Source organism: Diplotaxodon limnothrissa, linkage group LG15, assembly GCF_057381915.1.
Source record: "Diplotaxodon limnothrissa isolate DT_005_m linkage group LG15, D_limnothrissa_male_GT1.1, whole genome shotgun sequence".
Taxonomy (NCBI): domain Eukaryota; kingdom Metazoa; phylum Chordata; class Actinopteri; order Cichliformes; family Cichlidae; genus Diplotaxodon; species Diplotaxodon limnothrissa.
Window position 1 is genome coordinate 14024489 of NC_140610.1, and position 25266 is coordinate 14049754.

The window sequence follows — 25266 nt, forward strand, 5'->3', positions numbered from 1 at the left end:
TAATCAAATGTTGTGTCATAAAATTGCTCGGCTCTTCTGTCATTTTACATATATCACCAACCAAACCCATAAGTAAGTCCTTCGATTACATCTCCCTTCAAAAAGTGAATGTCACAGTGAGGTGACACTGCTCAGGTATCTATATTTCCACAGGAAACATCTGTCTACATAAGCAAGTGGGTTCGAAAGGAATCCTGTTTGTTTCTTTGTATTTTTTTTACATTTTTGTCCCCCCCCCTGCTAAACTCAGTCTGTAACTAAGCCAGCATTAATTCAACCCTGTCTCCCCACTCGTGGTTTTTACTGAGGGGTGTAGTCCAGGTGTATTCAGTGTTCATGCCATGGTTTCCTTTCCTGGGAGTCTCCTGTCGTTAAACGTGTGCATGTTAATAACCTCCTCTGTCTTAACGATGACAGGTGGCTGAGGCTTTTGTTTGAGACGGCGTTGGCACTTTAGAGACACGCGCAGCTCGTCCATCATGGCACTGCAGAATGATCGCTGCGAGAAGGAAATAGAAAAGAAGAAGGGAAAAAAAAAGTTCAACACATTCTTGAGATATACAGTCATAGTGGATCATTTGTTCTTACTGTCTAAAAGAAAGGGGAAAGTATTTGCATTAGGAGGCGGGCAGAGTGGTTTTGGCACAATGAAACCGCTGGCTTTTAGCCAGGAGACTTGAGCGTAAGCCTGGTGTGGCAAAACGCTGATGACACCAGTGCACATTTTACATGCATTTATTTACATGGGCGACAGAGGTTAGTTAACTTTAAAGTGCAGCTGCAGGTCATTTTAACAGCTTGCACAAATGACCTACAGGGTTGTTTAATGAGGGAGGGCTTTTATTTTCCACTCATGTTTTTGTAATGGACCTGTCCATTACATTTCAGTATTCTTGGGTAATTGCCACAGTGTCCTTTTTTCACCACCAGGTGGCACCATCACTGGGATATTCTAAATTTAGTGACTTTAATTCTACCAGAATCAGTCGATGTCTACATAAATTCAATTTCACTGCTTTACCATGCGCATCCTCTCACCTTAATATGTTGTGTAACATGAAAATACTTTTTTATATGCTGTACAATATGTTTCCTTTTCTGCCTTTTTCTTACTTGTGGTTCCAAAAGTACAGCAGGAGGTCTGACCTTCAGATGTAAAACCAGCTTCCAGTTTGAGTTCAAAGTCACACAGCCTTTTTACACGATTAAAAAAAACAGGTCCTCCTTGATAAAGCTTATAGGTGGGGTTGGGTCAGGTGACCCTCGCTTAGTTATACTGCTGCAGACCCCAGGCTGCTCTTCCATCATCTACTGAACTCTGCGTGTGATCAACTGTGTGTCTTTTTGCCCTGGTAGTTTACCCGCTCTCCTCTCTGTCTCTGTATCCTTCGCCATCTGTCTCTGGCATTCAGATTTTGGATCTGGGGTTACTAAACCCATCAAGCAGCAATTGTTATTATTGGTTGTTTCTCAGTGTTCATTTTTTCTCTTTTTTTTTCCTTTCCACTGTCACCACATACACTCAAAGGGGAATTGCTGAGCTTCTCTATTCTATTTTAAGCTTGAAAAAATTAGCCAAACTGAACAGTTTCTCCTCCTTCTTTTGTATTTATTGGCTTTATGTTGGTTTTACGACAAGCATATGTATGTACAGTACTGCGCAAAAGTCTCAAGCTGCCCCTCATTTCTTCAAAGTTTGCTACGAAAATGGGAAATAGGTGCGGTGATGTATTGAAAAATGTGAAAGTCAATATTTGGTATGATCACCGTTATTCTTCACACAGCCTGAACTCTCTTAGGCAAGCTGTTTTGTAATTTCTTTATGCAGTCTTCATGTATAGCCTCTTGAAGGACATTCTTTTTCACCGTGTAGACTGTTATTGTTCTCTCTCTACCTACTGATGTCTGAACCAAAAATTTCAAATTTGTATTCATCACTCTGTAAGACCCGTTGCCACTGATTTTCAGTTGCATTGTGTGTAATTTGGCAAACCTCAACATTTTCTCCTTGTTTTTCTTCTTTAAGAATGGCTTCTTGACAGCTGCCCATTTACTGTGACCATTTCTGATGAGGATTTAGTGCCACATACATCTCTTAGGTACTGGTGTAGATTTTGTCCTGTTTCCTTTGGACCTTCCTTTGATATGCCAAGTTTTCAGCTAACAGTTCTTTGGGAATAACCTCATTGGTGCAAAAATACTATTTTATGCCTGTCAGACTGTGTTACGTTTTGTATTTTTCATAAATTCAACTATAGAAATGCCAAAGTGCCTAAAGATGCAATTTAAATTAGGTTCTTTGCTAAGTTATCTGTTATATGTAGACACAACACTGGTTAGGTGCCTCTTTTCTGCTTGTAGGATTCATAAGTCAGTGTTAAGTGAAAAAGCAACCACTGTCGAAAGAAAAACTTGAAAGACCTTCAGAAAGCCCAGAGTGCTATTGTTCAAGATTACTTGGAAGCCACATGAAAGTCTGGCTTCTTAGAAGCAAACTATATAAAATAAGGGGGGACTCATGACTTTTGCACAGTACTGTAACATAATTTGTAAGGTTATAAATAAATAATAAAAAAGGATCTCGTGGTACTATTCTGGGAAAACAAAGGTCAACGTGTTCAGTTTTATTTTATGTGTACATGCGATAAAATAAACCATTGAGTCAGTTGATATCGTGTAACTGCGCAACAGCTACAGAACATGAAGCATCTATTCATTTGCTTTTTTCGACAGAATATTTTGAGAAAACAAGCCTTCATTTAAAGGGTTTGATATGTCCTAGATTCCCCCTTTAAATCGTCACTGTCACACAAACGTCTAAATAGCGTTTCACAGCCATTTGCACCCTGCCAAGAACGGGATTCTGGGAGAAACATTAAACACTTGTAATTTGGCATGAAAGTGAAAAACCTAAAGAGACAGCATAAAGGACAAAGCATCCACTTCGGCAGATTAAATCCAAATATACTGCTACCCACTTTAAAACATCACAGTCTTATGCAACTTGTGTAATGTGAGCTTCTGTTGTCCCTGCATTATGTATATGGTGTAAAATCCTATAAAATGTCAATATGCCCGGGCACCAACTTTGCCAAGTCAAATTCTCATACATTCCTTTTCTGATTATGCAAAATGTAATTCAAATTCAAAGAGTGTAGGAGGGGAGAAGATAAAAAGAGGAGGGGGAGCATTAAAGTATGAAGCTATTATTTTTCTGTTTGTGTATGTGTGTAGGTGTGCGAGATGGATATCTGTAGGTGGCTTAGGGTGTGTTTTTTTTTAGCAACATTTTTTTACATATATTTGTCTGCCATATGAATGAAATATTTTCTAGAGTCTGAAGGAAGACTGATTACAAAAGCAGACAGGCAAGAAGGATAACAGAAAATAAATTTTGAAAAACAATGAGAAGGAGGGTTTTAAAAAAAAGAGAGAGAGAAAAAGCTCGTGATGTTAGGGTGGAGGACTCTGGCAGGGAGTAAAAAAAGGAGAGGCTTGCTGTCAGCATGCAAATTACTAGCACCTTGTCAGCCTAGAGACTCTGGCATTTGCAAATTATCTGAATATTGTGACCCAGTCTTGCAGCTCTTGATTAATGATAGCTAAGATGTGCTGTGAAACTTTTGCAGCCCTTAAAAAAAGCAAGAAACTAATTACTGTTGCAATAAAGTAACACGCTGCTGCGCTGTGCTAATTCTATAGACGTAAATAATTAACAGACGCTATCAAAAGGACTCTCACAATTATTGGGAAACATCACTGCACGAGTTAAAGTGCACTAAAATACATACTCCACACTGTGTGATGAATCATGTGCGCTCAGTACGAAAATAGAGCACAAACAGAACAGCCTGAAAAATATTCAGAAACGTAACCAGGGGGATAAAGAAGCTGTGGATACAGTGCACTCTATGTATACATGGTGAATTAAAATAGATTTGTATTTGTTTAATACTATTATGCTGGTGTTTGTGATGAAGGAGTTGCTGTAATTGTTAATTTATTGAAATGATGATTCAATATAATATATGACTAAAAAACAACAAACAAGTAAAACATTTTTCCCCATTTAAAATCAGCAAGAAAATTATCCATGCGTAGACAGAAGTTAGTTTCGGAAAATGCCTGCTTGGTTTAGCAAATATTGACTGCTAAAAACTCACACAGGTTAAAGCACTGGGGGATTTCTGTCTCCACACCACAGGTCTATAGCCATTATGAAGAGTGAAAGCAATTTAAGTAGCCAATTGTTAAAATAAAAACAAGCTTGGTCTGTAAAAATGCACTTTAGGGCTATAAGACAAATTTTCATTTCACTTTCATTTGATGTCTCTTGGGTTTGGTGTCTTGTTTTTACAGTTTGATTTCTAAAATGGCAGAGCAAGAGAGGTAGACGGCTTTTGAGTTTTGGTTTTGTATTTTTCTTAAATTTTTCTTTATATTTAGATTCTCAGGTTTTAGTTTCCTATCTACTTCTGTTCGTGGTTATTATTTGGGTCGTATTTAATTCTGTGAGTTCCTGTGTATTCCTGCCTCCCTTGTGTTTCTGCATGTGTTACCTCCTGTTTTTAATTCGTTAATCTTTTGTCTCATGTGCTCTATTTTTCAGTTTTACTTCCTTTTAAGTGTTAGTTGTCCTCAGCTCTGTTTCCACCCGTTCCCCATTTCTATTCTTCTGGCGTATGTTGATATTGTCTGAGCCTCCCTCTGTTCGTTTTTGCGTCACCCCTCATGCTTGTGCGTTTCCTTGGCTCTGTGTTCCATGAGATTTGGATCTTCTTCTCTTTCTTTGTAAATTACCAGCATTAAGACTGTGTTTTGAGATCACTTATGACTCCCCGAGTCCTTCATTTAGATCCCCATCCTGCCTGCCACACAGCCATACCTTGACACAAACACGCTACAGCAGAAGCCTAAAATCTCTTCTCTAATAGCGCCTGTACCTTTTCCAGCTGGGCGTTCTGCTTAGACTTGTAAAGGACCTCCCCCACAGCCACAAACACTGACAGCACAAGTCCCGCAGCCAGCACGATGAAGATCCCACCGATGTTCTGTACTCCCAGAGCGCTGGCCTCTTTGCTCTCCTCCTCGGGACACCCGTTGCCTCTCCACCACTTCTCCTTCATCATGTGCAGCTTGCCTTCCTCTTGCAGCTGCAGAATAGCTATCGTGATCTTGTCTCTGTATGGAGATCCTGCGAATACAAAAAGCGTATCGTGAAACTGGAAAACACAGATAATACTCATGTGCCTAGGATCGTCATTGTTGTGTTAGTGGGTGTAAGAAACACATTCAGGCTTGCATGTGATCATATAACCTGTCATGTTATTGTTAGCCGCTTAGAGAGAGTTTTTTTGTAAGTCCTTCTTCAAATCCCACTAATCCGCCATATTCACAGAGCTATTCCAAAATTCTCACTCCTCTCTGCAGTGTGTTTATTATAATGCACAGGGAGTTGGCAACAATAACTTGGCTTGGGGGAGCAGAGCTGCTGTCGATTCTCACAATTTAGCTGCTGTTTGCACACGCTTTCATATGACAGAAATAGTCCCTATGAACAGAGGAGTCCAGTGAGGGGTACATTATATGGATGCATATGTGTTTGGGATTATACGTGTATATTGATGATTGGGTTTCTGCATTGCTGTTTTTTGATGCATGTTGAGCAAACTCAAATCCACAGAAAGTAGGAAGGCGCCAGAATTAGCGACGAGGCATTAAGGCGCAGCGGGCGCTGGCCTGATCAAAGCGGGAATAATCGTTGCAGGGTAGCCGAGTGGGGTCATGTTCCTCTCCCATCCACAGCGTGTGCGCCACAACACACGGCTGGGTTGATCCAGGAGCAGCGCACACACACTTTGCTTCAACCGGGCCAAGAAAGATTAATTCTTACTGTGAGCCTTCATGTTTCATGTTTTCACTGCTTTAAGAGCTTGTTAGTGTATTTATGCGATTATGGGACTCATGCATAATGAAGCCTGGGTGCACATATTCATTTCAGGCATTTGCCTCGTGTGCAAATTAAGAGTGACTTAAAAGAAACAAAAGAAATGTTAAAAAAATAAAAAAAATAAAAAAATAATTCAAGGATAATAGAAATGGTTTTAAAAAGGAAGAGAACATTTTGTGCCAGAACTCCAAAGGAAATGAACGGAGTCAGGCTCCAGGTAACAAGTACCATCATGCTGTTTGTTGATCTCATACAGTTTTGCCTGTCAGCCCCGTTAGTTGAGTCTTCCTCTGTCTCATCTATCATTAATCTAATGCCATCCATCATCCTTTCATCTCCAAATCTCTGTGTTTAGACTAACAAAAGAGACATTACTAGAAAACTGAAAATTACACAATGCCACTGACTTTGGAGCAGCATCTGTTTTTTTTTTCTTCTCTTATTTTGTAACCTTGTGTTTTTCTCCCCGTGCTGAGCTTATGAGTACACTGACATGATAAACCAGAGCAGACTTGCAACACACGGTATATTCCGTGCATTTCATACGGTCGATATGCAAAGCGTGTAAAGCACAGCCCCTTAGATGCAATTGACTATGTATGTGGGAAACATATGCCTGCTTCATTTGAAAAATCAGAGATCTCTCTAGTATCTGGGTCCCCTGATTCAGGCTCCTCTCATATTTCAAATGATTAATGATGGCTTAACAAAACAGGCCTTGGATAAATGCTAATAGGATGGGTCCTTAGAGAGGAGGATATGGAGAGCGGGGCCTGGGCGAATGGGAAAAGCGCCGTGCTTGACACACTGTGCATACACAACTACCTGACAGATGTTCAACACCAGAGATCATCCATCACTCCTACACTGTCTGGCCTCAAGTATTAATGCGATCACAGTTTAAGTCGATAGCAGTGGATGAAGCATTTGTGATTTGGGAAACCATCTAGCACTAAAAGGTTAAAATGTTATTATGTCTTGCTCTGCTTTATTGCTGTAAAAGCCCTATAGGGAATAAGCTGCTAAACATTGTTCAGGAGGCCAAAAGGTATGAGCCGGTGGCTAACGTGATAGCTGAAGAGCTCACATGGTTTTGAAAAAGGACACAAGGAGAGGGCCACCATCAAAAATAATAATAAAAAAAAAAATACTAATTTTTATATTCTGCCAAAATTACTTCTGAACTAATAAAGTCATCGAGATTCCGATCTCAAGATCTTTTTGCAGGCCATAATCGGCTTCTGAGCAAATAATATAAGGATTAGACAGAAAGAAGAAAGTGGGAAGTAATATTCTTCAGAGTGAATATTTATCTCTATATAAATGCAGAACCATTTATTGCTGAATTAAAGTGATGTGTTCCTATTTTATATATCTATCCATCTATCTATCTATCTCTCTATCTATATATATATGATATATAAAATATAAAGTATACTACTGCGTGAATAAAAAATAAAAAAGAAGTGATCCATGCTCCAGTCTCTATGTGTCCATTTCAAGGACATCAGTCTAAGTACTTCAGCACTTAGGGAGCCACAGTGGGCCTATATTTCACAGCAGCCCCTCAGCTTTGTTATAGCCACGGCAATCACGGCATCCCTGCAGATTCATAACCGCCCCATACTCATCAGCGGCAGCCCGGTCCAGATGCGGATGGCCAAAATTAATCCTCCGTATTTTGATGGCCTTCATATCATTCATGATAGATGTGACCATTACAGCTGGTAGCAGAGTTCTCTGTGGCCTCGTCAGGACCACTCTAACCTCTGTGACACTTGAATGGGAACCATCAACGGCTTTCAGTCAGGGTCCCTGGGAACGCTAGAGCTGTGAGCTGTGCATTGATTAACCCTGACAAACAATGCTTTTAATGCACCAAACCTCTTATGATTGTACTTGTTTTTGTGATACTTTTAGCTCATCTGCCTCATTCCTGGATAATGATGGTATAAAATGTCAGAATACAAAATTTTTGATGGGAGCTGGGTCAAAGCGGCTTCTGAAAACAAGCTCCTAGAGTTTGTTTTATACTCTCTGAAGTGCTTTTTAGTTGTGGTTTAGTGCTGAAATTAATGCCGGTGTCAAGTAAGTCAAAGGGAATTGCACTGAACCGACACTCACAGTGTTGCCTTACGTGAACATAAAATAAAATGAAAACAGACCATTAAAAGTATTTGTGAAGAGAGTTTGATACACCATTCCTGCCTCTGAAACAATCTTGTGAGAAAATCACCATGAATAGAAAGATCTTGCCGAAGCAGTGAGTCATTTTAACCTCATCCATAAACTCAACCTTCTAGGCATTTCACTTTTCATTAAGCTACACCTTTTACACCTCACTGTGTCTAACCATTATACCCGTGACCTCGCTGATAAAGATCAACCTTTCCCTTTTCAAAGCTTTCCATCATTCCCACAACACACCTTAATGCGTCACACAGTATCTGCAGTATCTGCAGACTTAATCCGAGTGGCTTATAACACAGAGGGATGCAGAGGTCGTTTACCCATAGGTGTTCCCACGCCGTAGGCTCTGGAATCTATGAGGCCTCCAATCTGCGTGAGGTTGCAGTTGCGCTGGGTGACAAACTCAATGGTAGTGGACTCCATGAGGAAGGCATAATCTGAGGTAAGGACACGCTGGATGCCTTCCTCCACGTTCTTTACCATCACAGATTGCCTCCTGCTGTTCATAAACTCCCACATCTTGTCATAGGTAGAGATTTTTGTCTTCTGCAAGTAACCAGAGAGTGGGATCTGAATGAGAATCTAAGAAGTATTAGGAGAAAATATCATATCATCGTTTGCACAGTGTTTGGGACCTATTATGTTCATTTTCAGCTGCACATTTTTTCTTATTCCTAGACTATAATAGCTTTGCATGACTCACAGTTCAAAAATAAACCCTATTTATTTTCTTCTGAGGCTTTGAGGAGCTGCTAAGTTCTTACGGTCCTCCCCTTTTACGGCCACCTTCTGTTTAAGGTTTTTATTGGCTTCCCGTCACAAACAGAAGACTGCAAATTGATGAGGCTGCTGTGCTCGAAGCCGGGTGCCTGAAATGACCATCAAGGGTATCTCTTCTCTGAGACATTACGCATGTCCAAGATAAAAAAAAAAAAACCCTGTCTGTAGCAAAGCATGAACCTTGAGCTTTTTAGCTGTTTGTGTACAATTTTGGCCATGTTACAATGATCATCCAACACTGTCACAGAAACTCAGGAAAAGCATCATAGGTCCATTTTAATGTCTGAAAAACGATATGATGAAATGATGATATTAATATTTCTATGATGAAAAGAACTCAAAGTTTAAATCCTGGTGATTTAGATGAGCCATAAATACGACTTTTCTTTTGTTATAAATCAAGCTCTGTTTTTTATAGCTTGTATTTGTCATTCTCACATTATATAAGTACCTTTCAGAGTGTTTTTTTTTTTTATGGTGGAGGCTCTTCATGCTAAATTGAAATTGCCTAGCTTTGCACAAATGATTCACTGGAGGCAATTCATATAATCTGGTTTATGTTTAATTTATTGTTACCAGACACTTCCTAATGCTGCTGCATCAGGCACTTTCAACCAGGGAATTACTGTATGTTTTTTTGCTGTGAAGCAGTCACATCTTTTTGATGAATGTTGCATTTATAATTTAAAACAGATATATGTACGAAATGGGCACAAGGACTGGGCCAACTACATGTTACCTACTGCAATGGCTCAGCCTTGGAAACCCATGTCAAGAAGCTACCGGCACACAGTTTTTGTACTGATGTTATTGCCACAGGAGGTATGGAGCTCTGCCATTACTGAGTCAGCAGGGTGTTGGCAACTTTTAAGCACTATGCGTCTTAGCACTCTGCGAGCTGTAACTTTATGTGGTCTAACACTTTGTGGCTGAGTTGCTGTGGTTCCAGAGTGCTTCCACTTTGCAATAATGCCACTTACAGTTGAATGCTGAATGTCTAGGAGAAAAGAAATTTCACAAAGGCTACTAAAGGTGACATCCTATTACACTACCACAGTCGAATTCAGTGAGCTCTTAGAACGGACCATTCTTTCACAAATGTTTGCAACGACAAACTGTATGGCTAGGAAAGTAATTTTCCTGCATTTTTACCAGCAAATCAGTTATAAATGTGGCACTACTTCTTAGGAAGACAATAAACTCCACTGTTCTCTGCAGTTGCAACCCATGCATGATGTTTGCAGGTGCAATATTCAGTGGATTACTTTGACTACTTTAAAAAAAATGGCTGCACTTTCAACACCAGTTGCTCTTCTGCATTTTTCTGACAAATTAACTGCACATGGAGTGTTTGCTATTTGCACAGCAAACACAGGTGTTGGAAAATCAACCAGGAGAGAAATCTTAAAAGGATTATAAATTTGATGTGTGAGAAAATAACATTATTCACAGAGCCACTGCACAAACATCGTCGTAGATCCAGCTACCTTGAAGAATGTCATTGTGGCACCGTCCTCCACCACCCCATATGGGATTTTAGTTTGTTTGGCCAGGTCATCGGCTGAATCTATGGGCGATTCCATCCTCTCCACAGTGAGAAAAGCAGCCAAATTGGCTGTATAGGAGGAAATGATGATGAGGGTGAAGAACCACCAGATGCCTCCCACTATTCGAGTCGACAGGGCCTTGGGCATGAGCTCTGACCCTGGGGTGAAGGAGGCGGCAAGAATGAAAGTTAAACAGCAAGATGCATTCATTTCAACAAGTCATTATCATTCCAATCTTCTCATTACGTTTATTTTTAACATGCAAAAACCAGAGAGGACTAACGCCTTTAGAAACGGGCTTGTTTCGAGAACTCATCAAGTTCTCAGCGCAGGCAGATGTGCCACTCGCATCAAGATTAAATCACTCGAGAGAGCTCTCAAAACAAGCAGATTGTTGGATCTCAAACAAGTGAAATTATCTCGTCTCAGTCACAAGGGAATGCTTTAAATAATGCAAGAGTTACCGGAAAGTGCCATTCAAAGAGAACAAGGTGTTTGCATAAATCTCATATATCAAATTAAACACATCAACATCGATGGTGCAGTACTGTGTGGAGAGGTAACAGGCTGGTTAGGCCAGAGAGTCATGTACCCAAGGTAACCTCACATCCTGACTCCACACCCCACTGATCTCTAGGTGCTGATAGGCCAGAGGCAAGAGAAGAGGACACTCGGATATTAGTGGCATTGCTACAGTAACAAACATAGCTTTACTTTTAAGCGAATGTTATTTTTAAGTCTTTTTCAGCTAATGAGCTCAACAACACGTCTGTTCGCAAACAGAATCGCTTTATGCATTTTATACAAGAATCACTCTCACTCTCATTAATTTAACTCAAGTGGACTAAAGGCTGTAAAACTGTTGTTTTTAGAAACATGTTCCTAGTTTACATATTCGGGTTTAGCCCATGCTCCCATGAGCCTAAGTCTGTTACATTTATTTTAAAATATATGCACATTTATTCTAATTTCTGTGTGGTCTTTTAGAGGTCTCTCTCTATTGCCTCTGGCTTAGTTAAAAAAAAACCAAACCCAACCCTTAGGGACAGTGGGGTGTAGAGAGCTCCAGCTCCACAAAGCAACTGTAGCCACAGGCTGAGGCAACTACCTTGCTGCATGAGTGCCCCAACTCCAAACCAGAAACTATTGAGCAGCGTAAAATTGTTTTCCACTACATCTGAGTCAGGGTTGCATGGATGCGGGTTGTACCACTCATAAGGACTAAACCTATAAGGGAAAGAGCAGAAAGACACACATGTCAGCACAAAAGGACAGAACAGTGTTTTCAGTGGTACAGATTAAATGGCTGAAAAGACATGAATCTGAAAACATTATCAGCAGGAAGAAGGAGTGTGAATGTGTAGAAAACCTGTTTTGTGGATCAGCGCTTCTGCGGAGACGAAAGCAAATCGTTTCAGCTTTTGCTGAGATTTTGCCGAGACTTATTGGCATATTCAAGTGGTATCAGTTTATTGTAAGAATGGATCAATAGACTGGAATAACGCTGTCACTGGTGATAATGTCCCTGTGTGTAATGATCTTTGGAGCTCATTTCAATTCACTTAGTCAGGAGCCTTTAAGTGTTTCCCCCAGCAGCTACAATTATCGTTACTCTGCGGATACCATTTTATTTTAACACCCCAACGTGGGACTTGTGCTCTCCTTTTTTTCTTCTGGTTTCCCAACAGCAATCTCTGTTCTTCTCCTTTTCCCTTTTTCTCGCAATCCCCCACATCACATCCCCTCACATCCTCCTATACCATTCTCTTCCCAGCAACCCACGCTTCATTTTTTTTCCTCCAGATTGTTTTGCTTCCCCCATGAACCTCCTCCTGCTGAACACGCTGCCCGCCTTGGCTGATTGTCAGTGTCTTCGGGTCACTTGTGGACATTTCTCATTTATTATCCTAAGCAAAAGTGGCATGGCATTAGCACAAGGTGATTGGGTTAGTGTTAAGCATCAGGAACTGATTGAGTTTGTGCTGAAGTGGCTGATAGAGGGAACATTGCTTATGCAGAGTTGAGGGGCCTGACAGGTAATGGTGTTGAGAAGCCTTTCCCAGATATACTGCATGCTAATAAGCCTGTAGGCAGAGTCTTAAGGTTTTATACTGTGTGAACATGTGATGCCATTTGTCAGCTGTGCCTCTTAGACACAGAAAGGGAATAAATGTGTTTATATAGCATATATCGTATATGTGTCAGAACAGATTTGTATAGATTTAAAGTGACCATATGCTCTCAGGGGACCCAAACTGTGCCAAAAAAATATCCCACTGTAACAGCCAAAGACTTTGGTTTTCCTACAATTTGCTTTCCGTCTGTACATATGAGTGCCATTTGGAGCACGCTAATTACTGTTCTTATTTTACAAGCACTGGGAACATGGCAACATTTTTGTCACAATGCCCTTCCTTTACAGTTATTTTCCGTTCAGTGAAAATCATCTGTGTGGACATGGCTGTGATGGCACGCTATAATTCTTCATGTCAACACCATCAGGATGCCTGATTTATTGGAATGTCAACGAGCTCTGTCTCCTTGGTATCACAGGCAACTGAAACAACACAATGGCCTTGCAGAGCTGTTCAGAATGCAGTGAGCGCGCTCGCATGTTTTTATGTGGTCGCATGCACTTATGCCTGCGTGCATCAAGCGTCTGGCGCATAAATATGCCTTTACATCTGTGTGGGTGAGTTTTTCATGTGGTAGCAACTGGGTATTTGCATTGGCTGCACCGATTGCATCTCAAAGTCAAACGTGTTTTCTGATTATTTCGTTATGTTTTTGTACACAGACAATGCACGTAATTGCTGTAGCCCGCAGCCGATCGTAGAACACAACAGATGTATGTAGGTTGCTGGTGCAGATTTGATTGGACAGTGTTTGTTTCTCCCAGTGTCTACATGTGTATTCTGTATGTACCAGGTTTGATGGCTCCTCTGTATGACCTTTGTCTGCAGCTGGCCCGTATTCCTGCAGGCCGTGTTCTGCACACCGATCAGCAGGAGGAAGAGGATGTGGAACACGAGGACGTAAGGTCACCTCCTCACATCCAGCACAGGGGACATGTCGAATTGCACACGGAATTCTAAAAAGACGCTTTCCCTCTCTCTCCCTCTCCGTTCCCCTACTCCTGTCCCTCTTCCCCTTCGCTTGTCCCTGGCCACAATAACACAAAACGCACGCCCTCCATTAGCTGTCTGTTCAATTCAATTACTTTGCCCGGCTTTATAGATCTGTTGCCTTTCTTGTCTCAGGCCAAGTGAAGAGGTTGTGTTTGGTGTCTTAAAAAATCACAGACATCTGGAAGTTGGAATGTAAAATTACAAGAGCCTGCAATTCATGTAAACACGGTCTAATACAATTTATATAATCTATTCTTGTTTGCAAGTGGACATTTTCTACCATGAAAAAGGGTTTTGCGAGCTGAAATAATACCATTTGTTTTGTTAATAAAGGGAGAAATCAATTCAACCGCAAACAGAGCTGGGAGGATGCACTGAGTGATATGTATTTCTCTGGAGCCTGAAATCCGATAGCTTATTTAGGAAAAAGAAAAAAGTGTGTTAACGTGTGGGATGCAGTTCAACGATGTACTGTTTAGTGTTTTATTGTGCAAACTTGGACTTCATAAGCTCACAACTCCTGCTATATTTGAGAAAGAAAATAATATACTCTGCATTTGGAGGATCGGCCAATCATCCGGTGGCCGCGCAATCAATACTGTAATTATGAGGGAACCAGATCAGCAAGCTGTAGAGAACACCGTGCTTAAGATTTAAACGTTGCTGGATATTTTTGTCACATAGAGTGACGCAAAGGACTCTGTATTGCTATTGTGTGCAAAAATGGCATGATGCAGATATACGCATTATAATTTCATAGAAGCAAAATTAGAAATATCAGATCTCAAGGTCATTTTTATCGCAACCAGAATAATATCAATAGGATTGCATGCTTTTTACTTACCATGAATAAATGTGGGAGCAAATAACTATGGGTTTAATTTGCATATTCTGAACTAACTTAGGTGACAGTTGCTGCTTTCCTCTCATGTGATCATTTTGCCAGTAACATTTGATGAAATGTGTGTTAAACCAAAACCTCTCAGGATCAAAGAAGAAGAAGAAAAGCCCACACACACATCATAATGCGTTGGTCATGCATCTGGGTTTTTTTTTTCTTCGGGGGATAGGTCGATTAAAATATTGTAGGAAATGTATTTGTACAGTATCAGCAGTGTACCTTAGATTACTGCACATTTCTTACAATAAATATCAGTTTGCTGGTTTTACAGTTGCTGATGCTTGTGCAAATATGCCTGAAATATTGCTCTATACTTATCAGGACCATAGTAGGATGTGGACCATGTTTAAATCCATTATTGCAATTATATTTTGGTAAAATGTGAACTTTTCCAAAACATTCGAATGTTGGCAAAAATGCTGCCATGGTCCTTTCTTATATGTTTACTGCAGATTTCATATCCTTTTGTTTCAGCACACATCTTCATATCACAGAAGTCATCAACTGCTGCATGTTAGTCAAAGGAGGCAAGCAGGAGGGGGAGAGTGAAGTCAAGCAACGGAAGCAAACAGGGGGGTTGACATGTTACCTGGCTATGACAAACAGCACACAACTGACACCCAAGCAAGCCAGCAGAATATACATCCAGATATCAGGCGAGAGGGGGTTGAGGAAGGAGAAGACCCCAGGATTGGTGCCGTTGGGCTTGCGGTACAGGATACTTATCCCCAGCGTCATGAAGGGCTTGGAGAAGTCGATGACCTTCTCTCTGACGTAAGTGATGGCCAGAGGAGCAACTGCAAGGTCTGCTTTCTGCAATGAGAAAACAGCGGCGACGTCAAATAGGGGGATGGGTGTTTGTTCACCAGTAGAAAAAAAAAATCCCAGCCAATTCAATTAAGATCTGATTTCTGTCAGCAGCTGCTCTGCTCAATATGTACAGGAGGCAGAGACATGACATGAGGGAAAAAAACGTAGCTAGGATCATTACTTCGACTAGATTATTAGGTGGGAGGCTGAGTTGGTCTGGAAATTACAGGTTATATGTCTGATCCTTTTTTTATAAGGGGCAACAATCTTAGGATTAGATTAATTTTCAACAATTCAACCTCAAGTTGCCTCAGAATAGAAAATTAGCCTTCTGCACAGTTCAGCACTTGCTCTGTAGTATTTTTGCATAATTGCTCCAAGCCGTAACTTGATGTAAAAAAAAAAAAAAAAAAAAAAAAAAAAAAAAAAAAAAAAAAAAATATATATATATATATATATATATATATATATATATATATATATATATATATATATATATATATATTTTTTTTTTTTACAGTTTCTAGATTTTTTGAAGATTCTGTTTCAAGCAGCCAAAGTCGCTTTTGCAAACTAGCAAGCGACCAATCTCAGCAGGGGGAAAGATTTCAGGGCTTTTTGCTATAATTTTTCCTCATAAGAAGTCATCTATATATCTGAGGCTTAGAAAAGCTTCCTATACAGCACCAAATGTCATAATTGTCAGATAGCTTTCTATGGTAATACACAGTGTGGAAGCAGAACTGTAATAAATAATACAAACGGTCACAATAAATAAATAAACCGTAATAAACAATGAAAATCAAGCAAGTCAATTAAACCCCAACAACTGCTAAATTGCTTCTCTGTAAACACAGATATATTTGCATATGAGGACAAAGAATCTACAAGTGAGAGACACAATTTTTGGCGCTAAAAGGCTTCTGGTTTCCATTTGTAGTTCATTTGTAGTTCGATTAGCGCTGACCAATCACAGCTTTGGCTGTAGCCAGCCTGCTTTGGCTGCATGAAGGCAAACAAAAGGACTTGCCTGATAAAATGTTAAACTCACTGGTGATAATGACATAGTCTATTGCTGGATTTTAAAAATGCATTAAAATGCACATTCCCTGGTATCAGTTATCCCTTTTCCTAATTCTTGCAGGCTGCAGTGGAAGCCGGCAAACATTGATCACTGGACCCAGAAGTTTATTCATCAAACAATAGCAGTTAACTTGTGAATATGACCTAAGGGTAGCCACTGTAGGCTACTGGTCATATCAGGCCAAGTAAAACTTTATCTTTTTATACTCCCACTGTCTAGCCTACACAAAGAGCAGACAGCATTGGAAGCATACTTGTGTGCTGGTGCGTCTTCGCTTCTCTGACATTTCTTTTTACTGTGCTGAGCTACTTTGTGTGCTTAAACAGCTCTAAGTATGTTTAACTTAGAGCTAATAAATATTGATAGTTACTGAAAGGCAGGAAGGAAAGAAGATATACGAACTGAGTCTAAATAAGGATTGGCAGCACTCCGAAAACGAGAAAACGGCACATAGCTACATTGGCAGGTTACTTGCTTTTACAGCCTATTACATTTTGTTTCACAGAGCCTTTATCTGATCAATATCCTGTCTTTCCACTAAGCAGACCAAGCACGGTTGTCGAGGTCTGTGTCGACGCAACACGTAGTTGCATTTCTGAGGAGAAGCATTTTAACACTGTAATCTCATATTAAAGACATATGCTTGTTCAGTAGCAATATTTCAGCCTGTTTCCATTTCAGTTCGGTATTGAGGAATTTCAAAGATTTATTCATTCAGACAAAGAAGGACAAGAAGGAATATGGCAGACTGCTCTGCCTAAGTGGAAAATAAATTTTGGCTTTTAGAAATAAAATATTCCGACTGTACCAGCAGATGAAGACACAAATGACTTAATAATGAGAAGATTAAAAAAAAAAAAGAAGTCCCATTTGAGCATTTAGAGATGCAATTCTTATTGTTTTGAATCAGCTTGCAATGTAGAGTAGCTTTATTAAAATACATGAAGAAAAAATAGTGGACCATTATAAAATATGATTAATAGAAAGCAGAAAGTGTTTCGCTTTAATAATATAATAGTTTTTTATTCTAATGACTGAGTGTTGTCTTCTCCCTGGTGAGTGCCGACTCACGTGGTCCATGAGCTCCCGCACCATGCCGTTCCACTGGCCTGTGCTCTCATCCAGCGCACCGTACTTCCCATCTTCAACTAATCGAACCTCATAGCGGAAGCCTAGGATGGAGGAGAGTTCCCTCAGCAGGTCGATACAGTAGCCCTCAAAGCGATCGTTCCCATATAGAGGCTTGTCTGACTTCTTAAACATCACATATGGCTCCTCCTGTACAGGGAAAACAAACTGCTGTAGGAGTGCAGAAGTCTGTGATTTTTGTATTATATATTTTTCAGGTGCAATTGAGACTGTGAATGTCTGCTGTTAGTGTTTTCATTCGGCCGTGTCTACCAGTATGGTGGATACACGCAGGGATTTGTTAGCCAGAGAATCAGTGATGTTGGACGTCTTGCTTTTGTGAGTCTCTGTCATATTTAAACCGCTGGGAGGATCCCATGTTCCAATCTGTTGAAACAATTCAGAGTCAAGTTTATATCCTCTTGTCTACAGATGGGAAATGAAACACTTCAAATCACCCCCACTTACATTTGATACTTAAGGTCATACTAAAAAAGAAAGTACACCCTCTTTCAGTTCTAACTTTAAAAAAAAAAAAAAATATATATATATATACAGGGAGTGCAGAATTATTAGGCAAATGAGTATTTTGTCCACATCATCCTCTTCATGCATGTTGTCTTACTCCAAGCTGTATAGGCTCGAAAACCTACTACCAATTAAGCATATTAGGTGATGTGCATCTCTGTAATGAGAAGGGGTGTGGTCTAATGACATCAACACGCTATATCAGGTGTGCATAATTATTAGGCAATGTCCTTTCCTTTGGCAAAATGGGTCAAAAGAAGGACTTGACAGGCTCAGAAAAGTCAAAAATAGTGAGATATCTTGCAGAGGGATGCAGCAGTCTCAAAATTGCAAAGCTTCTGAAGCGTGATCATCGAACAATCAAGCGTTTCATTCAAAATAGTCAACAGGGTCACAAGAAGCGTGTGGAAAAACCAAGGCGCAAAATAACTGCCCATGAACTGAGAAAAGTCAAGCGTGCAGCTGCCAAGATGCCACTTGCCACCAGTTTGTCCATATTTCAGAGCTGCAACATCACTGGAGTGCCCAAGAGCACAAGGTGTGCAATACTCAGAGACATGGCCAAGGTAAGAAAGGCTGAAAGACGACCACCACTGAACAAGACGCACAAGCTGAAACGTCAAGACTGGGCCAAGAAATATCTCAAGACTGGTTTTTCTAAGGTTTTATGGACTGATGAAATGAGAGTGAGTCTTGATGGGCCAGATGGATGGGCCCGTGGCTGGATTGGTAAAGGGCAGAGAGCTCCAGTCCGACTCAGACGCCAGCAAGGTGGAGGTGGAGTACTGGTTTGGGCTGGTATCATCAAAGATGAGCTTGTGGGGCCTTTTCGGGTTGAGGATGGAGTCAAGCTCAACTCCCAGTCCTACTGCCAGTTTCTGGAAGACACCTTCTTCAAGCAGTGGTACAGGAAGAAGTCTGCATCCTTCAAGAAAAACATGATTTTCATGCAGGACAATGCTCCATCACACGCGTCCAAGTACTCCACAGCGTGGCTGGCAAGAAAGGGTATAAAAGAAGAAAAACTAATGACATGGCCTCCTTGTTCACCTGATCTGAACCCCATTGAGAACCTGTGGTCCATCATCAAATGTGAGATTTACAAGGAGGGAAAACAGTACACCTCTCTGAACAGTGTCTGGGAGGCTGTGGTTGCTGCTGCACGCAATGTTGATGGTGAACAGATCAAAACACTGACAGAATCCATGGATGGCAGGCTTTTGAGTGTCCTTGCAAAGAAAGGTGGCTATATTGGTCGCTGATTTGTTTTTGTTTTGTTTTTGAATGACAGAAATGTATATTTGTGAATGTGGAGATGTTATATTGGTTTCACTGGTAAAAATAAGTAATTGAAATGGGTATATATTTGTTTTTTGTTAAGTTGCCTAATAATTATGCACAGTAATAGTCACCTGCACACACAGATATCCCCCTAAAATAGCTAAAACTAAAACCAAACTAAAAACTACTTCCAAAAACATTCAGCTTTGATATTAATGAGTTTTTTGGGTTCATTGAGAACATGGTTGTTGTTCAATAATAAAATTATTCCTCAAAAATACAAGTTGCCTAATAATTCTGCACTCCCTGTATATAAAAAGGACCGAGCTATTGCAAAACCTCAGTTCTTCTCTTTTTTAGCCACTCTGGTGTAGATCTGCAGCTGTGCTTGGGATATTGGCCTGTTGGATGACCCAATTTCAACCAAGCTTTAGCTGTTGGACAGATGGCCTCACATTTGACTCTAGAATAATTTGATACACAAGGGAACTCATGGTCGACTAAGTGACTGCAAAGTGCCCAGGTCCCGTGGCTGCAAAACAAGCCCAAATCATCACCCCTCCGCTACTGGACTCGACAGCTGGTGTGAGGTGTTTGTGCTGATATGCTGTGTTTGGTTTTCAACAAACATGGAGATCTACATTATGGCCAGACATCTCCACTTTTATCTTATCTGTCCGAAGGACATCGCTCCAAAAACCTTGCAGTTTGTTCAGATGCAACTTTGTAAACCTAAGCTGTGCTGCCATGTTAATTTTAGAAAGAGGAGACTTTCCCCTGAAATCCCTTTAAACCAAGCCATTTAGTCCGTTTAGTCTTTCTCTAATTGTAACGTCACGAACTTTAGGATTTAACATGATAACTGTGGTGTGTAGAGTCTGAGATGTAGCTCTTGGGTTTTTTTATTTTCTCTGAGCATTGCATGGCGCGATCTCTCTGTGTGGATTTGTTGGAACGTTCACTCCTGGGAAGACTGGCAACTGTTTTGAATGTTTTCCACTTGCAAATAATCTCTCTCATTCAAGAATGATAGACTCCAAATCGTTTGGAAATGGCCCAGATTGATGGGCAGCACCAACTGCTTCGTTAGGATTATTCCTAATGTCTTTTCTTCACGGCGAAAGCTCCAGAACAGCAAACAGCCAAAACTTCTTCTTTTATAGAGGTGCTCACACTTACTGATGATCAATCAATCAAGTCCATTTGATTATCAGCACTTGGCTGCTCCTTACCCTTTTAATCCCTGTGGAAGCAGTAACAATGTACTTAGTTTTTCACACACCACCTTTGCATTTTGGCTTAATTTTAAAAATAAATAATGACACTGTGTAATATTTAATGTTTTGTAGATCATCTGATGTTGTATCATTTTAAGACTTTTAAGTTATTTTTTTGTAACGCGATTCCTTAGAATCGAAAGAGGGCTTACTTAATTTTTGCCATGACTGCAAGCATGAGCTACACCAACGAGTGACACACCTTTTCCAGCCCCTCCTCCTTCAGACTGATGACATCTAGGTCAAAATCGGTTCTCAGTCCATTGGTCTTGTTAAAAAGGACACGTCCTGTCAAACCATCCCAGTGTGCCTAAAGATAGAAATACACAGCACGATGAACTAAAATCCTCAGCTCTGAACGCAGTCATTCCATTAACCTTAAGACATTGCCTTTCTCAGCAATATCAATCCAACCCCTAACCATAAAAGTTTTTCTTTCCCAATTATGAATTCCATCTGGCTCTCCCCTTACTGTCTATCTCAACAACATAACAAGAAACAATGAAGCAGCGAGAACAGAAGCAGGTTTGACAGGTAAGAGTTCATTATGCATGTGGTTCATTGTGCTTGAAGTTTCACTTCAAAGCCATTGGAGGAACAGACGGGCATGGGGAGTGATAGCAGACACAGGAGGGGGAGGAAGCACCAGCTACTACAATGGCTCATTCTGAAAATTACCTGCAATGATACCATCCAGAGAATGAAAGAGCTTTGTAGAACAAAGCAAATGGCTGACCCTGACTAGAGTTAAGGAGGCATGCAGAGCCTTTGATATAAACACGGGTGGAGATATGCACTGAGAAAGTGTGGTTGAAAGACAATGGCACAAACAACAAAAAATGTAGTTACTGTGGATAATGCTGCGGATTCATTTTTTTTATAAAGATTATTTAGAATTAATGATTAGATAATAAACTTATTTAAGATGCTTATATGGTTTCTGTGATAAATGACCACAGCTTTCTGGACCAATAAAGGCTGATTGGAAAGCTGCACTGAAACTGTATCACATGTGTTAACTAAATAATTCCAGAGATGCACACATAAAATGCTTGCAAACATGACTGCGCTAATCCATATAACACAATAAGAAAGGTACAATGTTCAGTAGATCCCACAGGTCAAAGGTCAAGCTGGAGTGCACACTGAAAACAGTGACCTTATACCTCTTTGATAAGGTTGATGAAACGCCCTCCAAAGCGCCACGGCTTGTGGCGATTACACTGCAGAGAGCTCACAGTGATCTGCTGCGACTGCTGCACTGCCACCGCCACCACATGCACGGCATCATACATCAGGGCTGCATCGGTCTGCAAACAGGAGGGTAATACTATTAGACATTTTATAAGACCACTTGATACTTCTGTCCACACAACCTTTCATCTCCCCATTAATTCACCTGTGCAGGGACATAAGAAACTGTGTGAAGTCTCAGATGACTTGCTTTAGTCATAAGTCACTACAACATGAATTAGGAGTAGAGCCAGCAGTAAATGCCCCACACAAATGGCACAGTGTCTCAGCTTGTTAGTAAAAATATCCAACCACTGTCTGAGGCAATCAGAAAGCTCTGCCAGGGAAAGTCTCTCAGTGGAAGGGCGCCACGTCAGTGTGAAGACTAATGGTTGCTGATGGGTGTGCCTGTTCCCCCAGAGAGAGGGAGCGCAAAACGGGCACCGGTGCAGACAGGACGACTCTCTCTCTGGCACACTCAGTGTAACATGCTAAGTACAAAGGACAAAGGGTTGCACTGAAAAACACCTAAGACAGCTATGCATATAACCCTCATAATAAGTCATCAAAGGGCGTAAACGCTGGAGCTGAAATTTCTCACACACTGACAAGCTGTGATTTATCTCCACCGCTCCAGTTGGCACACATGAATTCTTTTCATGCCGTCAGTCCACACAGTTTGACACACTCCACGCTCAGCTCATCGCAGATCCACTTTCCACGGTCCCACACAGGCTGAAATACACTATGGTGATCTTATTTGACAAGTCGTGGATGACCAAACTGCAAGGAAGTGAGAGGAGTTACTCTGAGACCGCAAAGTATTTGCAGCTATAGAATCTTTGTGAATGTGCTTGCTGCCAGAGAAAATGAGCTGGCCTTCAGTGCAACTCGACACGTAGCAGGAGGCTGCCGAGCTGCTGGTTCCCTATATTTGCTCTATAGGCGCTGTGAAGCATCCACTTCATACATGAGGGCAAGAAGCAGGAGAAAGCGTGTGCTCTCTGTGCACTTTATACCAAGCCTTATAAATGATGAGAGGTCAGGTAAAGGAATGCATCTTACTTCTAACAGCAAAGAAAAAAAAAAGAGAGAGAGAGTTTCCTGGTAGCAGAAACGGAATGAAAAATAGACAGAGTTGATGGAGTTCATGTGTGGTTGCAGTGAAGGGAAGATTGATGATTTTTTTCTTTCCCCCCTTTTCTCCTCTTCTTTTGGAGTTGATGACTGCTGATGTCAAAGGCAGCAGTAGATCAGAGAATGGGAGACCTATCTCTGCGCTCTTTCATCCCCAATGCTTTCCTGGAAAAGGGAACAGCTAGGGCCATATCTGCTCTCCCAGTGGCAGCAGTGTGCGTGTGTGTGTGTGTGTGTGTGTGTGTGTGTGTGTGTGTGTGTGTGTGTGTGTGTGTGTGGTGTTCGTGACAAATACTCACTAGGAAAAGACTCTGTCACTGCACTACTCTATTTCTTGAATAGCGAGGAGGAGTTTTAAACACAGTCAGTACTATTTTCTTTCCTTTGAACGGAAAGTTTGTCACGTCCAATCATTCGTTTGCTGGCCGACTAAGACTTGCTGTTGGACTGAATCAAGTTATTTTAGCAATTTATGTAAAAAAAAAAAAGAAGTTATATAAGTATTATTCACATTCAATCCCCGTCCACTGCACTGAATTTCAAAAGTATGTAACACATTCTGAATGCATTTATTCCATGGATAATATTCTTTGATTGATTTTAGTTTGGCTGTGGCCTTGCAGAATTTATGAAATTCAAATTAAATCTCCGAGCCTGCTATTTCTTTTTTAAATACCTTTTCATTTAAATTTTGCCACTGACCTTTTAACTTTCCTCTAAACTACTTGATTTTTTCCCCCATTCCAAAATCAGTCAATATCACATTCCAACTCCTCCATTGACAAACTCTTTATTCTTTTGGGTCAAACTGCGGTGCGCACTGTCTTTTCAGTTAATCGTCTTGGCTACAAAGATGTTCTGTGAAATACACTTCTGGGAATAACAGCCTTACATCTTGTTTTCGAAAATCTATCAAAATTCTCTACTTGGAAGTCTATTTTTAGTTCACTTTTCATAGCTTTGCATGTGAAGTGAAATTGGAGTGCTTAAGCACAAGCTTGATGTGTGACAGGAGAGTGATGATTCATTTTTAGAAAAGCTTAACAGATGAACATGTGCCTTTACCTTCAAGAAATGCCAGATTTTGAGCTGTTTGTTTATTCCTAAGCTATTTGTAGCATAAAGAGGAAGACTTTTCTATTAGAGCTTGGTAATAATGTGGTAATATTGAATTAAGGACACAAGAAGGTACTATATGGAAACAGAATGTTATAACACTAAATTATGAAGTAATATCTAAATAATTACCAAATGACATCTTGACTCAACAATGGTTATAGCTAAGTAACATTGGACTATATTTAACTGTGCAATAAGGGCCAGAAAGTAGGCTTAATAATGATCAATAAAATTCAATTTAATTAAATTTTATTTAAATAGCACCAAATCACAACAGCAATTACCTCAAGGTGCTTTATATTGTAAGGCAAAGATCCCACAATTATACAAAGAACATTTCAACAATTAAACTTTGCGGAAGCACTTGATGACAATAGGAAGAAAAAAAAAAGGCTCATTTAACAGGAAGAAACCTCTGGCAGAAGCAGCCATCTGCCATGACCGGTTGGGGGTGACGGAAGGAAGGAAAACAGGCCTGGAAGAGAGCCAGAGATTAATAGTAACTAATGATTAAATGCAGAGCACACAGTGATTACAAAAGGTGAGTGAAGAAGAAACACTCAATGCATCATGGGAAGGCCCTCAGCAGCCTAGACCTATCGCAGCACATCAGGTTACGACCACTTGAAAGTCAGTATATTTAAAAACAAGCCAACAAACAAACAAACAAACACGCAAGAAAAACCCCAGCTAGACATATATAACCACAATAGCCACTGTCGATACAAGCTATTACAGTACTTGGTTATTAGTACTTTGTAACTAAGTGGTAATAACACATTATTTCATTATTATTACCTTCTGTCCATCTGATTACCAAGCTGTCTTAGAAAGCGCTACCCATAAAGATTTTATTCTCGTCCAAATTATTTATTTCCTTTTAAAAAAATATGGAGAGTTTCTTAAGCACAAATACATAAATATGCACTGGAGACAAGCAGGGTATCTTCCTCAGTGGCAAATATTTTCTAAGCTTTGAAATATGAAAGGTTTTAAACCTGCATAAACAGTAAAAGACTCTTTGCTGACTTACGGGGCAGCTGAAATGAGCTGTGAAATTGTGCCCCATTTCCAGTTGATATCATAAACCTTTAGTAAACAGTTGCATTTTATACCTCCTGCTGATACAGAGCAGCAGTGTCAGTCAATGCTGCGACGAGGGGGGTGAGACTG

The 25266-nt window shown here is 40.4% G+C and overlaps 1 protein-coding gene across 1 annotated transcript in view; it reads right to left on the reverse strand.

The window, feature by feature from the left end:
• Window positions 1-334: 334 nt before the first annotated feature.
• Window positions 335-25266, reverse strand: part of LOC146617237 (glutamate receptor ionotropic, kainate 2-like) — a 63820-nt gene continuing 38888 nt past the window's right edge. The window contains exons 7-16 of the mRNA XM_085372849.1: window positions 21771-21914; window positions 20807-20914; window positions 17792-17905; window positions 17462-17668; window positions 15086-15309; window positions 11576-11694; window positions 10408-10625; window positions 8461-8686; window positions 4944-5194; window positions 335-499 (exon numbers count right to left, since the gene is read on the reverse strand). Of these exons, the coding sequence (XP_085228975.1) occupies window positions 335-499; window positions 4944-5194; window positions 8461-8686; window positions 10408-10625; window positions 11576-11694; window positions 15086-15309; window positions 17462-17668; window positions 17792-17905; window positions 20807-20914; window positions 21771-21914 (1776 nt within the window). The remainder of the gene's footprint in view (window positions 500-4943; window positions 5195-8460; window positions 8687-10407; window positions 10626-11575; window positions 11695-15085; window positions 15310-17461; window positions 17669-17791; window positions 17906-20806; window positions 20915-21770; window positions 21915-25266) is intronic.